At 39.4% G+C, this 15,573-nt stretch overlaps 1 protein-coding gene and 1 pseudogene across 2 annotated transcripts; both read left to right on the forward strand.

Annotated features, from left to right (window-relative positions):
• Window positions 1-2,406: 2,406 nt before the first annotated feature.
• On the forward strand, window positions 2,407-8,107 carry LOC137722246 (phytochrome A-2). Its single transcript, XM_068461204.2, has 6 exons — window positions 2,407-2,737; window positions 2,937-3,146; window positions 3,802-5,871; window positions 6,024-6,840; window positions 7,114-7,404; window positions 7,544-8,107. Exons 3-6 carry the CDS (start codon window positions 3,813-3,815, stop codon window positions 7,752-7,754), a joined length of 3,378 nt encoding a protein of 1,125 aa, XP_068317305.2. The 5' UTR covers window positions 2,407-2,737; window positions 2,937-3,146; window positions 3,802-3,812; the 3' UTR covers window positions 7,755-8,107.
• Window positions 8,108-9,025: 918 nt separating this feature from the next.
• On the forward strand, window positions 9,026-14,718 carry LOC137721683 (germin-like protein 5-1; annotated as a pseudogene). Its single transcript, XR_015961258.1, has 2 exons — window positions 9,026-9,258; window positions 14,173-14,718. The product of XR_015961258.1 is annotated as a germin-like protein 5-1 (transcript).
• Window positions 14,719-15,573: the final 855 nt, after the last annotated feature.

Below are 15,573 nucleotides of genomic sequence, written 5' to 3' on the forward strand. Positions count from 1 at the left end.
ATGTAAACTGTACAAATGGAGGATTGATGATAGACAAATTGCTCTGTTCCAAGGCATGATAGTTATAAGCTATTGGTTTGATTGCCGGCGGACTATCAACTTGTAGGTTAAAGGCAGGGGCGATTGCCGGCGGCAAAGGTGGTTACGGTGATGGTGAAGGGAGCAGGTATATTGGTTTGATTCCGCCCCCAACAAGGAAATAGTACATCTCAATTTGGACGTCCTTCCTTTTGTGCAACTTTCAAACACGGGTTTTCAACACAAATGTTCTCTTGGTCGTCTGATAATCAAGGGGTATGATCAAATGGATGTGTGTTTAGTGTTTTAATATCAACCCTTGATATCAAAACCAAAGGCGAGTGATCATGAATTCTTAGTCACCAGATGACCATGAAAATGAGTCTCGTGTTTTTAAACTCTTGCACTCCCATCTCAACAACGATAACCTATTCAAGTCACAAAGAACTTGTAGCTCTGGTGGTTGAGCACATTTACAATCACCCGAGGTTTCAATTTCGATTCTTCCCCATATCGCTTGTGTAAAAACTCACCTATCTACATCCACACACAATTACCAACCAAGAGGGAGGCAACACAATCCATCATGTTCAAATGTTTATTACCAATAAAAGCTCAAGCGCCAACAAAAGTAGAAAAAGAGAAGATGGTCCGCACCTTTTTTTTACTTTTTTAGGTCGGTGAAAAAGTTCCGCACTCAAAAATATCTGGGAAGACTTGGAACAAAGATGGGCCTGAAATGTGATCAAAGTCTGACCCGATTCTGTGCCCGACCCATTTACCATTTCACAGAATTCGCAGAAACAGCTCCAAACTTTATTCACTGCATCTGGCAGATGATGCCAAAGGATAAGGAAGACGGCAAAAGAAGGTGGGCCCCATACGATTATGGGTCAAATCTAGTGGTTCCCCTCTAGTGCCGGTTATCAGGGGATTTGACCCTCGAGCAGAGGGATGGGCCAACACCCAAAGAGAGACTCACATGCACGTGCTGGGACGCTGCGCCTGTCCTTCGTATCGTGAAAAAGTTAGCGGTCATGTTACTATATGCTCGTTTGAAAGTGTTTTTAAAATGATGAAACATTTTTTTATGAGTCGTGAAAAAAATATTTGAACTGCTTCTAGTAAGAAATACATAACTAGTGTTTTTTTAAAAAACATTTCGAGTGCTTTTGGAACTACAAACATTTTCTCTAAAAATATTTTCAGTAATTTTAAAAACACTTTTAAACAAACGTTATATCATTAGGTCGAAGTGCTACGCATAATTAGCGGAATATACACAGAAGAGTAATAATTAGATAACAAAGTTAGATTTACTATTCACAAAAGAAAAACGTGATCTTATTTAATCATTTTTATTATGTTATTGGCATGAAACGCCAATAAAAGTAGACTTTACTCTCTCCATGACGCTTAAAAGTCATTTGATGCACAATGTAGAGTTACTGTAAAATATAATATTCAACGAGCATATCAGATGGTTGCAAGTCTGCAACACACTAACTAGGATCTCGTATTCGGTAAATCTCTGTACTCTATTTGTGCTCTCACATTTGTAAAAGAGAGATCTTATACAGCCATACATACACAAAAATTTTCCCAAATTTATTTTTTTTATCAATAATTTTCCCAAGCTTGAAAAGGACTTATATACATGTAACATATCTCAAGATGCTATCGTGACATCTCAAGTCCAGTCTTTTTGGTTGGGGGCATGTACTTCTCTTTTCACGATTTGAAGCAACATGACACATTATGCTGACCCTCAAGTAGATGGACTGAGCAACACACAAGGAGCAAACTTACACACACTTGTCAGGGCGTCACACTGGATTAATTATATATCATGTGAGAAATTTGAAACACATTTTAAAATGTTATTAGCATGAAATGTTATCGGGTTTGCAACGAGTCATTTTTAATGCACAACTTAGAGTCGGCAAAAATATAGGATTCAATGTGTGATTCTTTGTTGTCACACATTTGTTAGAGCAAAGACCATGCGATCGAACATACCTAAGAATTTGTCCGGACTATGCGAAATGTCTTGCCTACAACTCTCAAGACGTTAATGTGACAAAGCGAATCAATAATAAATGTTACATGTTTCAGATGATCAACGTAAAATTGTATAATTAACTAAACACTAATCAAATCAAAGTATTACACATACTTTTGAATAACTATCGTAATATTATTACGTGTTCCGGCTCAATAGCACAACGTTGAGTGCGAGAGCAACATGACATCCAATCCAATCCAATCCATCACCAATAAGACTTATCCAAAATCCGCCGATAGGGTTCGGCACGTGATCCCCATTAGCCCCCCCTACTCGTTCTTTTGTTTTTATCCATCCCATTGAGTAAAAAAAGGTTCCAAACGCAAAGGGCCATGCCTTTAATTATTATTTTTTCCTTATCGCAAATCCAAGAAAATCCCAAGCTCTCGCACACTCTCTCTCTGTCTGACCCTCTCTGGAAGGAAGCCTAATTTTCCCATTAGTTTATGAAGCAATCATGAAGCAGATTAACTACGCCATTGACAATATTAATACAACCATGATATTCTGCCCAATGGGTTGCTTTCTCTTCCCAAATTTCAGCTGGGAACCGCCAGATATCCATGAATATTTTAATTGGAAGGGGAAGTGGGAGATGGTGATCGTTGCTATTTATGGCTGTCATCAACTAACTCCATTTACCCATTTGGAAAGGTAACCCAAAATACTCATCCAATCACTCCCCATCCCCCCACCAAGTTTGGTAGCTTTATCCGGCTGCAGAAACTCCATCTTGGATCCATTGTTTTGTGTTTTTGGAGTGGACCCGATCTCCTAATTTTTGCTTTTCTCTGTAAAACCGTACTTTTTTTTTAATTATTTTATTAAAGGCGGTTCCTTTGTGCACTAACAGTCGAGTCCTGCTGCTGGGATTGGAGTCCCAGTCCAGGGACAGATGGGGATGGGACTGAAAGTTCGAGACTTTAGTGGCCATTTTGTTAATTCAGTAACAGTTCTGTAGCAATCCCAAGTTTTTGTTTGCGGATTTGGGTTTTCTATAAGTTGGGTTTGCATCTGAGAGACTGAGTTAAGTTCTGCTTGCTTGTACTGCAGCTGAAGAAAGGTTAGGCTGTTTTCATTTCTTTTTTTGCCTAATTTAATTTGTTTTTAGCAGCAAATATGTAGTTCTGATCACTTTTAGGAAGTTGGGTGTTTTTCCTTTTGATCTAGAATTGTTGTTGACTAATTTTTTTTGATACAAACGATATTCTACTTTAAATTAATCTAACTCGAACTCAAGATCATAGGGATTTAACTGATATTCTTGATTCAGTTACTTTGGCTTCTTTAATTACTAGTTGTTTCAATCTTTTTCTTACCTGGGTTTGGTTTAATTAAGTAATTGGTTTTTAGTTATTTGTTCAAGATATCAGATCAACTTGAAGTTGAGTAATTGTTCTACTTTCACCGAAGTTTCTGTTGTAATTAGTTTCACTTGTTTCTGTTAGTTTTTGTAAATGCTAAAGACGTTTGTGTTTTTACTGTTTTGGGAAGAAATAGTTCTGTTCTTTGTGATAAGTTTTCATATGTTAAAATGTTGATGTAGTCCTGTAAAAATACTGGTATTTTCAACATCATTAAGCTTATTAGTAGAATAATCCTGAGCTTTGCTACTGATTTTTTACTTCTAGTATTACAATGATCCGAACGGCGATTGCTATGATGAAAATAAACTCAATGATAACCACAACCAGATTAATTTTATTTTCCGTTCGCAGTTTGTGTGAGAATGTCTTCTTCAAGACCTAGCAACTCGTCCAGCAATTCAGGGCGGTCTAGACACAGTGCTAGAGTTATCGCTCAGACAACTGTTGATGCAAAGCTGCATGCAGATTATGAGGAGTCAGGTAGTTCCTTTGACTACTCGAGCTCAGTGCGCGCTGGCAGTTCAGTTGGCGGGGATCAACAACCTAGGTCTGACAAAGTGACCACTGCTTATCTCCATCACATACAGAAAGGCAAGACGATCCAACCGTTTGGATGCTTGCTAGCCTTAGATGAGAAGACTTTCAAGGTCATTGCTTACAGTGCGAATGCCCCTGAAATGCTGACTACGGTCAGTCATGCAGTCCCAAGTGTCGGGGACTCCCCTGTTCTTGGCGTAGGAACAGATATTAGAACAATTTTCACTGCACCTAGTGCCTCTGCACTGCATAAGGCCCTAGGATTTGGAGAGGTTTCTCTCTTAAATCCCATCTTAGTCCATTGCAAGACCTCTGGCAAGCCTTTCTATGCAATAACCCATCGTGTAACGGGCAGTTTGATCATTGACTTTGAGCCGGTGAAGCCTTATGAAGTCCCTATGACCGCTGCCGGGGCCCTGCAATCGTACAAGCTTGCGGCCAAAGCAATTGCCAGATTGCAGTCTTTGCCTAGTGGGAGCATGGAGAGGCTTTGTGATACAATGGTACAAGAGGTTTTTGAACTCACTGGTTATGACAGGGTGATGGCCTATAAATTTCATGATGATGATCATGGAGAAGTGGTCTCTGAGCTTACGAAGCCTGGCCTGGAGCCATATCTAGGTTTGCATTATCCATCCACTGACATCCCACAGGCTTCACGGTTCCTATTTATGAAGAATAAGGTCCGCATGATTGTCGATTGTTGTGCGAAACATGTGAAGGTTTTTCAAGATGAGAAGCTTCCGCTGGATCTCACATTGTGCGGTTCAACCCTGAGAGCCCCACACAGTTGTCATTTAGAATACATGAAGAATATGAATTCCATTGCATCTCTTGTTATGGCAGTAGTTGTTAATGAGGGGGATGACGAGGTTACCGATCCCGATTCTGTTCCACCTCAAAAAAAAAAGAGACTTTGGGGTTTGGTAGTATGCCATAATACAAGTCCAAGATTTGTTCCTTTCCCTCTCAGGTATGCCTGTGAGTTTTTAACTCAAGTGTTTGCCATCCATGTCAATAAGGAAATAGAGTTGGAAGAACAGATGGTTGAGAAGAACATCTTGCGCACTCAAACACTGTTGTGTGATATGCTGTTACGAGATGCACCCTTGGGTATTATGTCACAGAGCCCTAATATTATGGATCTGGTGAAATGTGATGGAGCTGCCCTTTTGTACAAGAACAAGGTATGGAGACTTGGAATGACTCCGAGTGACTTCCAGCTTCATGACATAGCTTCTTGGCTCTCCGAGTACCATATGGATTCTACGGGTTTGAGTACAGATAGCTTGTATGATGCAGGATTCCCCGGGGCTCTTGCTCTTGGTGATGTAGTATGTGGAATGGCAGCTGTGTGGTTAACTTCCAAGGACATGCTCTTTTGGTTTCGATCCAACACTGCTGCTGAAATTCGATGGGGTGGTGCAAAACATGAAACCGGTGAGAAAGATGATGGTTGCAAAATGCACCCTAGATCATCATTCAAGGCTTTCCTTGAAGTTGTCAAAAGGAGGAGCTTGCCTTGGAAGGACTATGAAATGGATGCAATTCATTCTTTGCAGCTTATTCTGAGGAATGCATTCAAAGATGCCGGAACCACCTTGGAAGCAAACACCAAAGCAATCAATGTAAGGCTTAGTGACCTAAAACTTGAAGGGATGCAAGAACTGGAAGCTGTGACGAGTGAGATGGTCCGTTTGATTGAAACAGCGACGGTTCCCATTTTGGCTGTTGATGTTCATGGGCTGGTTAATGGGTGGAATACAAAAATTGGCGAGCTAACTGGTCTTCCTGTTGATAAAGCAATCGGTAAGCATTTGCTCTCACTCGTGGAAGATTCTTCGACTGACACGGTGAAAAAGATGTTGAACTCGGCATTGCATGGTATGTCACTCATTACTCTATTGACATTTTAGGCATTTTAGATTTTCAAATATTACTAGAAATAGCCATATGCTCGTATGGCTGTGTACGATGTTTTCAATTATAGTCTTCTGTTTGTAATAAACTCGTCCTCTTTTTTCTCTTCTGATCAGGCAAAGAGGAACAAAACATCCAATTCGAGATAAAAACACATGGTTCTAGGGCTGACCTTGGTCCCATCAGCTTAGTTGTGAATGCTTGTGCAAGCAGAGACATTCGGGAAAATGTTGTGGGGGTGTGTTTTGTGGCACAAGATATCACTGGTCAGAAGAATGTGATGGACAGATTCACCCGGATTGAGGGTGATTACAAAGCAATTGTACAAAACCCTAACCCCTTGATTCCCCCAATATTTGGTACAGATGAATTTGGCTGGTGTTCTGAGTGGAATTCAGCAATGACGAAGTTAACAGGATGGAAACGAGAGGAGGTAATGGATAAAATGCTTCTGGGAGAGGTTTTTGGGATCCACATGGCATGTTGTCCTCTCAAAAGCCAGGAATCTTTTGTAAATCTTGGTGTTGTCCTGAACCATGCCATGACAGGTCAGGTGTCCGAAAAGGTTCCCTTTGGTTTCTGTGCTCGCAATGGAAAGTACATAGAATGCCTGCTGTGTGTGACTAAGAAATTGGACAGCGAAGGCTCGGTCACTGGGGTCTTTTGCTTCTTGCAGCTTGCTAGCCCAGAGCTGCAACAAGCACTTCACGTCCAGCGCTTATCAGAACAAACCGCAGTGAAGAGATCGAAAGAATTGTCTTATATTAGAAGGCAGATCCGGAATCCTTTAGCCGGAATAATATTTTCTCGGAAAATGATGGAGGATACTGAGTTGGGAGAAGAACAACAACTGCTTCTGCATACGAGCGCCCAGTGCCAGAACCAGCTCAACAAAATACTAGATGACTCGGATCTTGATACGATCATTGACGGGTATGATAAAGTCCAGTCGTTAAACACTGATTTTTTTCACCTTGCTGGTTATCTTTCGTCTACATTTTTTACCTCATGTGAAGACAGTTCCCTCATAAAATTCTTGACTGCTTTCATCTTTATCAAGTCCTGAGCTACAAGGAATGAGATAATTAGTTTAGGTTACATAGAATGGTAGATTAAATATGAACTTGTTCTTTTCTGTAGATGCTATTGATTTTATTTATTTTGACTGGTTGTTAATGTTTTTGTGTTTTTCTGATCCCTCGACAGCTACTTGGACCTGGAAATGGTTGAGTTCACATTGCATGATGTACTGAATGCCGCTGTCAGTCAAGTCATGATGAAGAGCAATGCCAAGAGCATCCGTGTTGTCCAAGATGCACCGGAAGAGATCATGACTCAGACTTTATATGGGGATGGTCTTAGGCTTCAACAAGTCGTAGCTGATTTCTTAGCCGTATCAATTAGTTTTGTGCCAACTGGAGGCCAGCTTACTATCGAAGCTAATTTGACCGAAGATCAGTTAGGACAGTCTGTTCATCTTGTGCATTTGGAGCTCAGGTACAGCTTGGGATTTGAATTCATAACATTGATGTCTAATAGATATTGAATACTTACTATGGATTTCATGTATAATTCGGTTCCTTGGTTTACAAGTTAACCAATCATCACGAGATGCTGATTTGATATTTTGGATCAGGATCACACACGCCGGTGGTGGGATTCCAGACGCATTGCTGAACCAGATGTTTGGAAATGACGGAGACATATCTGAGGAGGGCATTAGCCTGCTCGTCAGCAGCAAACTGGTGAAGCTCATGAATGGAGACGTACGTTATCTTAGGGAAGAAGGCAAGTCAACCTTCATGATATCCGTGGAACTCGCGGCTGCATACAAGATGAAGCCCTAAGACAAATTTCAACGGCAAACGACACAGATCCTCAAGTGTACATACAGCCAGCCTAAAGGCGCGAGAGTTGAACGTAGCATCTTTGACATGCCTTGTAGTTTCAAATAACATCCTTTTTCCCTTGGACCATTTGTATCGGTTTAACCTGTAAATGTGCATGTCTGTCTCGTGTTCTTTAAGTGGTCTTTGGCTTGTGACGGATTTTGCAGAACTTGAGAGCAATGTGTGAAGAATAATTGAAAGAGAAAATGGTGAAAGATTTTGCAATTTCTGCTGAGGATGAAGTTCGTAATTGGCCGTAATTTCATGTTTTTGGCTTTGTTTTAGCTTAAGTAATAGAGGGACTTTGGTCACGGCTCATCTTGGATTCGATGTTTGAAGCTGGTAAATATCACGATGGTGGTATAAAAAAGCTGAAATGTTTTTGTGAGTCTTCCAAATCTCTAAAAAGATGGAATGCCGTGGTTTTATCACTAATTAATCCCATTTTTAAAGAAAAATAAAATAAAAGACATTGGTCGTTCAAATGATTAGACTGTTTTTATTGATCTCAACAGATGACAATATTTAAATGGTGGAAAAATTGGGAAAATCTAGTGTTGAAGGAAACAAATTTGCTTAAATCCCAAGCATGTAGCACTATAGACCACTCATAAAGTAAGAATTCTAATGTTGAGGGAAACAAATTTGCTTAAATCCCAAGCATGTAGCACTATAGACCACTCATAAAGTAAGAATTAATTCCATTTCAAATTTATAGTAGGCGTAATCGCGTTAGTTGAAATAAATGTGCTCTTTTGTGCTCTTTTGTATGTGCAAATATTTGACCATTCATTTTAAATAGAGTTATCTATGGCTTCACTTCTCCTTTGTCTATTTTCACACTCTCATTTTCTCTTTATTAAAATGAAAAACGAGCAAATAAAAAAGTATGGAAAAATAAAAATGGATAGTACCGCCTTCCTAAACCATAAACCTTCTCTCTGCCATCCACTTTTATAATCTTTACCTTCACTCACAGTGCCAACAAGTATTACCAGCTTCGGCAACAGTTTCAATTATGGAAAGCGATTTCTGCAAATCGCGTAACGTGGAGCACGTGTTGTCGTTAGAGGTCATGTTCACAAGTGTGACAACTTACTCTGATTCTTAAAAAAAGTTAAATTTTCACTGTAAAACCAATTGACTATATGAGAAGTAACTCATCTACTTCTAAGCATATGTTAGATTTGCCACAATACTTACCACAATACGTACCAAAGGCTTCAACATTCACCTACTCCTTTGCTATAAATACTCATCCTACCAATCATTTCCTATTCATTCACACATCCAAACTTTTCTCTTCCTCTTTGGCACTAACCTGCATTTTCTTTCTAATTAGCACCACCACCAATGGCGGCTGTCTTTGCTCTCTTTCTTGTGGCTTTTGCCACCGTCTTAGGCAGCTCTGCCGCTGATCCCGACATGCTTCAGGACATTTGCGTCGCCGACCTCACCGCCGGTAACTTCCTCTTCTTCTTCATCAATTCTTCATCTATATTTCCTGTGTTTCAGCATTCTAGTGCTAAAAGTGAACTCAGGAATTCATGTCAAAAGAACAGAAGAAAAAGAAAAAAAAGCTAAAGTTGCGACTTTTCTTTGTCCCTTCAATTATTTCAAATTACAAGTGACCCTGTTCATTAGCAACTTTTCATGTTCTAATGATTTCAGGAGAGGGAAAATTAATGAAAATGATTTGAAAATTTTGAGTTTTAACGATAAGAACAAAATAAATGGTAAAGTGAATAGTACCAGGATTGACTTTTTAGTGTAAAAATATGATTTTCGTCAAAATAAACAGTACCGGGATCTTTTCGTTAAAGTTTTATTTCAAAAGAGATTTGGCATTTCCTTTATTATTTTCTGTAACTTGCTGTGTTAATATTCTTAGCTTTTCTTTTATTTATAATTCTTTTGCTGGTTATTCACTTTATTGTGTTTATGTCTGGTAATCATGTTCCTAAGGTACCATTTGGTACGCAGACAGGATAGAACGGGATGGAATGAGACGAAACGGAATGGGATAGAATGAAGATTTCATGCTATGGTTGGTACGTGCAGGATGGAACAGGGCAGTTGTTCCATTCTGCGTCTGTTAAGCGCATGGCGAATGGAACCAAAAAATTAAATAACTAACATGCCCTAATTATGTATGTTATATGATGCAATGTTTATGCGATATGCTTATCTATGACATATATTTTTTACTGAAAATATGACTTGAACCCCTCAAATTCAATTTTTTCTATTTCAAACCCGACATAATTTTTTTACTCAAAAAAACCAGTGACTAGGATCCACCTAAGTGAATTCATTAATTACATTTACTTTACACATTTTACATTTTTAGATGCCTAAAATACCCCTATTGCATATTTGATGTGCACAATTAATTTTATGCAGATTGCATAGAGAGAGTTAATGATTTTGCAAAAAGAAAAATAAGACATTAATGTTAAAAAATTCATTGCATATTAATATCAAATATGAGAATTGTTGGCTCAATTCTATGTATTTGGTTTTTTTTTACAAAAACAAAAAAAAAAAAACCTAATATATGTAATAACACATTAAAAAAAAAATAATTTACCTACCATGTACAAAATTTTTATTTGATTCAAAATGTGTATATATATATATATATATGTGTGTGTGTGTGTGTGTGTTTATATAATTAGACCATATTAATTTATCTACCTATTATTTTAACTGTTCATTTCCAATTATGCAAAATATTGTATACCAACAACAAAATATTGAATAAACTTAGGAATTGGATCATACTTTTGATTTTATCTTTTACCTACAAACAATCATATACATATTACTTTATATATTTTTACCAAAAAATGTCCCTAATAGGCTAATATATGTAATAATACATGAAAAATAATTTACCTACCATGTATACAAAAATGTTATTTGATTCAAAATATATAATCTAGGTTTTCTCAATTAAAAAAAAAAAAAAATATATATATATATATATATATATATATGACATCCCACATCGCCCAGGGGAGTGATCCTTATATGTATATTCTCATCCCTACTTAGCGCGAGGCCTTTTGGGAGCTCACTGGTTTCGGGTTCCGTAGGAACTTCGAAGTTAAGCGAGAAGGGGGCTAGAGCAATCCCATTATGGGTGACCCACTGGGAAGTTGCTCGCGAGTTCCCAAAAACAAAACCGTGAGGGAATGGTAAGCCCAAAGCGGACAATATCGTGCTACGGTGGTGGAACGGGCCCGGGAAGTGATCCGCCCCGGGCCGGGATGTGACAATTTGGTATCAGAGCCTAACCCTGGCTGTGGTGTGCCGACGAGGACATCGGGCCCCTAAGGGGGGTGGATTGTGACATCCCACATCGTCCAGGGGAGTGATCCTTATATGTATATTCTCATCCCTACCTAACACGTGGCCTTTTGAGAGCTTACTGGCTTCGGGTTCCGTAGGAACTCCGAAGTTAAGCGAGAAGGGGGCTAGAGCAATCCCATGATGGGTGACCCACTGGGAAGTTGCTCATGAGTTCCCAAAAACAAAACCGTGAGGGAATGGTAAGCCCAAAGTGGACAATATCGTGCTACGGTGGTGGAGCGGGCCCGGGAAGTGATTCGCCTGGAGTGATCCTTATATGTATATTCCCATCCCTACCTAACACGAGGCCTTTTGGGAGCTCACTGGCTTCGGGTTTCGTAGGAACTCTGAAGTTAAGCGAGAAGGGGGCTAGAGCAATCCCATGATGAGTGACCCACTGGGAAGTTGCTTGTGAGTTCCCAAAAACAAAACCGTGAGGGAATGGTAAGCCCAAAGCGGACAATATCGTGCTACGGTGGTGGAACGGGCCCGGGAAGTGATCCGCCCCGGGCCGGGATGTGACAATTTGGTATCAGAGCCTAACCCTGGCCGTGGTGTGCCGACGAGGACGTCGGGCCCCTAAGGGGGGTGGATTGTGACATCCCACATCGCCCAGGGGAGTGATCCTTATATGTATATTCTCATCCCTACCTAACACAAGGCCTTTTGGGAGTTCACTGGCTTCGGGTTCCGTAGGAACTCTGAAGTTAAGCGAGAAGAGGGTTAAAGCAATCCCATGATGGGTGACCCACTGAGAAGTTGCTCGTGAGTTCCCAAAAACAAAACCGTGAGGGAATGGTAAGCCCAAAGCGGACAATATCGTAATACGGTGGTGGAGTGGGCCCAGGAAGTGATTCGCCCGGGCCGGGATGTGACATATATATATATATATATATATATAATCTAGGTGTAGTGTATATATATATTTTATATAATTGGAACAAATTAATTTACCTACCTACAAATTAATTTCCAATAATTTACCTACAAAAAATTATACCCCATGTGTAATATAATATCTTTTTTTCACTAATACATGGAGAATAATTTACCCATAACAAGAAGAAATATAATTTGATGTATTATATTGAAAAATATTATGTCATACCTATATTTATACAACAATAAAACGTGCCTAATATATGCAACAGTACATGAAAAATAATTTACCTACAAGTTAGAGAAGTGTTATTTGATTCAAAATATATAATACGGATTTAGTATAATTTTTTTTAATAATTGGAACAAATTAATTTACTTCCCAATTAATGCAAAATATATATATATATATATATATATATATATCACAAAAAGGTAAATTTTTGGTATGATATGGATACAATTAATGCAATACAACAGTTTATATATTTCATTGCACTTTTTCTACAACTTTTAATTTGGAATAAATTTAGGGATTTGGGAAAGTGGCATGGATGTAAATAAATTGTATTAGTAGGTCAATAGTGTTTCGCTGTGGTTGCAGATTTTAAATTTGGGCTTTCATTGAACGTTTATTTGTAGATGAGTTTTTATCTAAGAATCTTGAATTACAAGGGCCAAAATCTAAATCATCATATTTTTTACACTAGCGAATATCAATACTTTTTTGTTGTTTTATTAATTCATTTTATTAATTGTTTATTATTTACACTTTTTTATTTGACTCTCGCTCTCTCCCTTGTCTCTCTACCTCTTCTTCCATATACTTCTTGTTCTTCACATGCCCAGATTGCTCCTAGTAAAAATCAAACTTAGTAAATCAAACCCATACTTTCTCTTCATTTCATTTTCTTTCTCTTCAATTCAAACCCATATTTCTCTTCTGTTAATTTATTTTTCTTCAAATCAAACACAGAAAAATCCCAAATTATTATTATTTTTTTTTCAATTAACTGAGGCCTCGTCGGATCTGCAAATTCATTTCAATCAATTTCTGCAGCATAGTCATCGTCCTCCTTGTAGTGTCGTCGTCGTCGTCGTCGTCCTCCCTAGGCTTACGGTGATGACCTAGCTATGGTTACGGCACCGAAGAAGAAGGTGGAGCGCAGAAGAATTGAACAGGCGGCGGTGGAGGAGCTTCGACATCGTCAATGACGGCCTTGGTCTCCTCTTTGTGTTTTTTGTCGTCGGTGGAAAAGGCTTGGCGGTGCATGCTATGCGAGTCCTGGGCGTCACTAGCGACAGTCTTATCGTGGGACTAGCAAGGAGGAGGGAGGTGGCGGGAGGAAGTTGGGTTTGGGTTCGGATGGGTTTGTTGGGATTGGGTTAGCCATAGTTGGGTTGCTAGGTTTGTGGTGGAGGAGGAGGAGGCTACATGAAAGAGGGAGGGTAGACGAGAGGGAGGCTACGAGAAAGAAAGGGAGGCTAGACAGTGGAATTAATGAAAAAAAAGTAGGGGTATTATTGTCCAAAAAAATTATAATTTTGTGTTCCATGTGCTTGAACAAGTCACTTCCCGGGGAAGGTGGAACAAAAAAATGACTAAAATTCGTTTCACAGGACAGCACGTCCCAAACAATTTAGTGCACCAAACGTGAGACGAGTACGTTCCATCCCATCCCACGTACTAAACGGTACCTAATTGTCCCCAATATTTAAACACATTCAGCCATTAAACATATAATCGAAGCTGATTAAGTAAACCCAATTCATGATTTCCGGAAAAAATTAAGAAAAATCTATGATTTGATTACCCGACTCTCGTAAAGCGGAGAGCCTTGTTGGCTTAGGGTTGCCCCTTGATTAGCTTAATTTTCTCTCACTTTATTATTGTTGAGCCTAGTAATCATGTTTTTGCAAGGAGCTTGTAGGTCGGTTGGTTTAAGACCATCCTCACTTGCACCCGAGGTTCCGAGTAATAAGAACCCTAATTAGCCCCCAACAAACAAGCACATTGATCCACTAATACACTAGAACCTGATTAAAAATAAACCCAATTCATGATTCATGATTTCAGGAAATTAAGTATCAGTTTTAGTACAATTTCTTGCTTAATCCAAGTGAATTGTGGTACATAACACAGCGGTGAAAGTCAATGGATTCGTCCGCAAGGACGCAGCAAATGCAACAGCAGAGGACTTTTTCTTCACCGGACTAGCCAAACCAGGCCTCACCAACAACACGTTTCTTCTCCATGGCGACTTTAGCCAATGTCGGAAAAATCCCTGGCCTCAACACCCTCGGCGTTTCGCTTGCCAGAATCGACTTTGCCCCCGGCGGAATTAACCCACTCCACACTCACCCCAGAGCCACAGAAATTGTTTACGTTCTTGAAGGAGAATTGGACGTTGGGTTTATTACCACAGCAAACAAGCTCATCAGAAAAACTATTAAGCAAGGTGAAGTCTTTGTGTTCCCCAAAGGGTTGGTTCATTTCCAAAACAACAATGAGAAGAGTCCGGCTTCCATGATTGCCGCCTTCAACTCTCAGCTGCAGGGCAGAGTGGACATTGCCCTCACATTGTTCGCTGCCACGCCGGAGGTGCTGGATAATGTGCTGACCAAGACGTTCCAGGTGGGAACCAAGCAGGTTGACAAAATCAAGTCTAATCTAGCACCCAAGGCCTAGAGAGCTGCTTTGTTTCTTTGTGTTTATAATTTGATGGACTGGCGTGATGATCCTTGTATTTTCTCTCTTTGATTAGTCCAAACTAGCATTTGAGCCCGCGCGATGCCGCGAGTTGTAAAACTATGTTATACGTATGAAATATATTGAAATCTATTTACATCCATAGCAGAATCTAAAAGTCATCTGAAGTGTTTTTAGAGATCACAAAATATAAATGTCGGTTGTGTAAATGTAGAAAATCTTAAATGCATTTGGGCACACATACCCTGGTATGCTACAACTAAAATAATGTAATGTGGCTCATCCATATTTTTTCATGTACATTATGAACCGCTTGTTATCCAAAATACTGTAGCAACCTTTGTACAATAGATTCATTAGATTGGTTGATCGAAGCTAATTTGACCGAAGATCAGTTAGGACAGTCCGTTCATCTCGTGCATTTGGAGCTCAGGTACAGCTTGGCAATTGAATTCATAACATTGATGTCTAATAGATATTGAATACTTACTATGGATTTCATGGATAATTCGGTTGCTTGGATTACAAGTTAACCAATCATCACGAGATGCTGATTTGATATTTTGGATCAGGATCACACACGCCGGTGGTGGGATTCCAGAAGCATTGCTGAACCAGATGTTTGGAAATAAAGGAGACATATCTGAGGAGGGCATTAGCCTGCTCGTCAGCAGCAAACTGGTGAAGCTCATGAATGGAGACGTACGGTATCACTACTACAAAATTACCTATAATTGGCGGTCCTAAAATTGAGAAGTATCATATGAGAACCTAAAGTATATTCACCTGGTGATGCGACTGTGAGTTGTATAGCAGCAACGGAGTGAAGAAATT

The sequence above is a fragment of the Pyrus communis genome, chromosome 4, assembly GCF_041283825.1.
Source record: "Pyrus communis isolate YQ-2024b chromosome 4, ASM4128382v1, whole genome shotgun sequence".
NCBI classification, from domain to species: Eukaryota; Viridiplantae; Streptophyta; class Magnoliopsida; order Rosales; family Rosaceae; genus Pyrus; species Pyrus communis.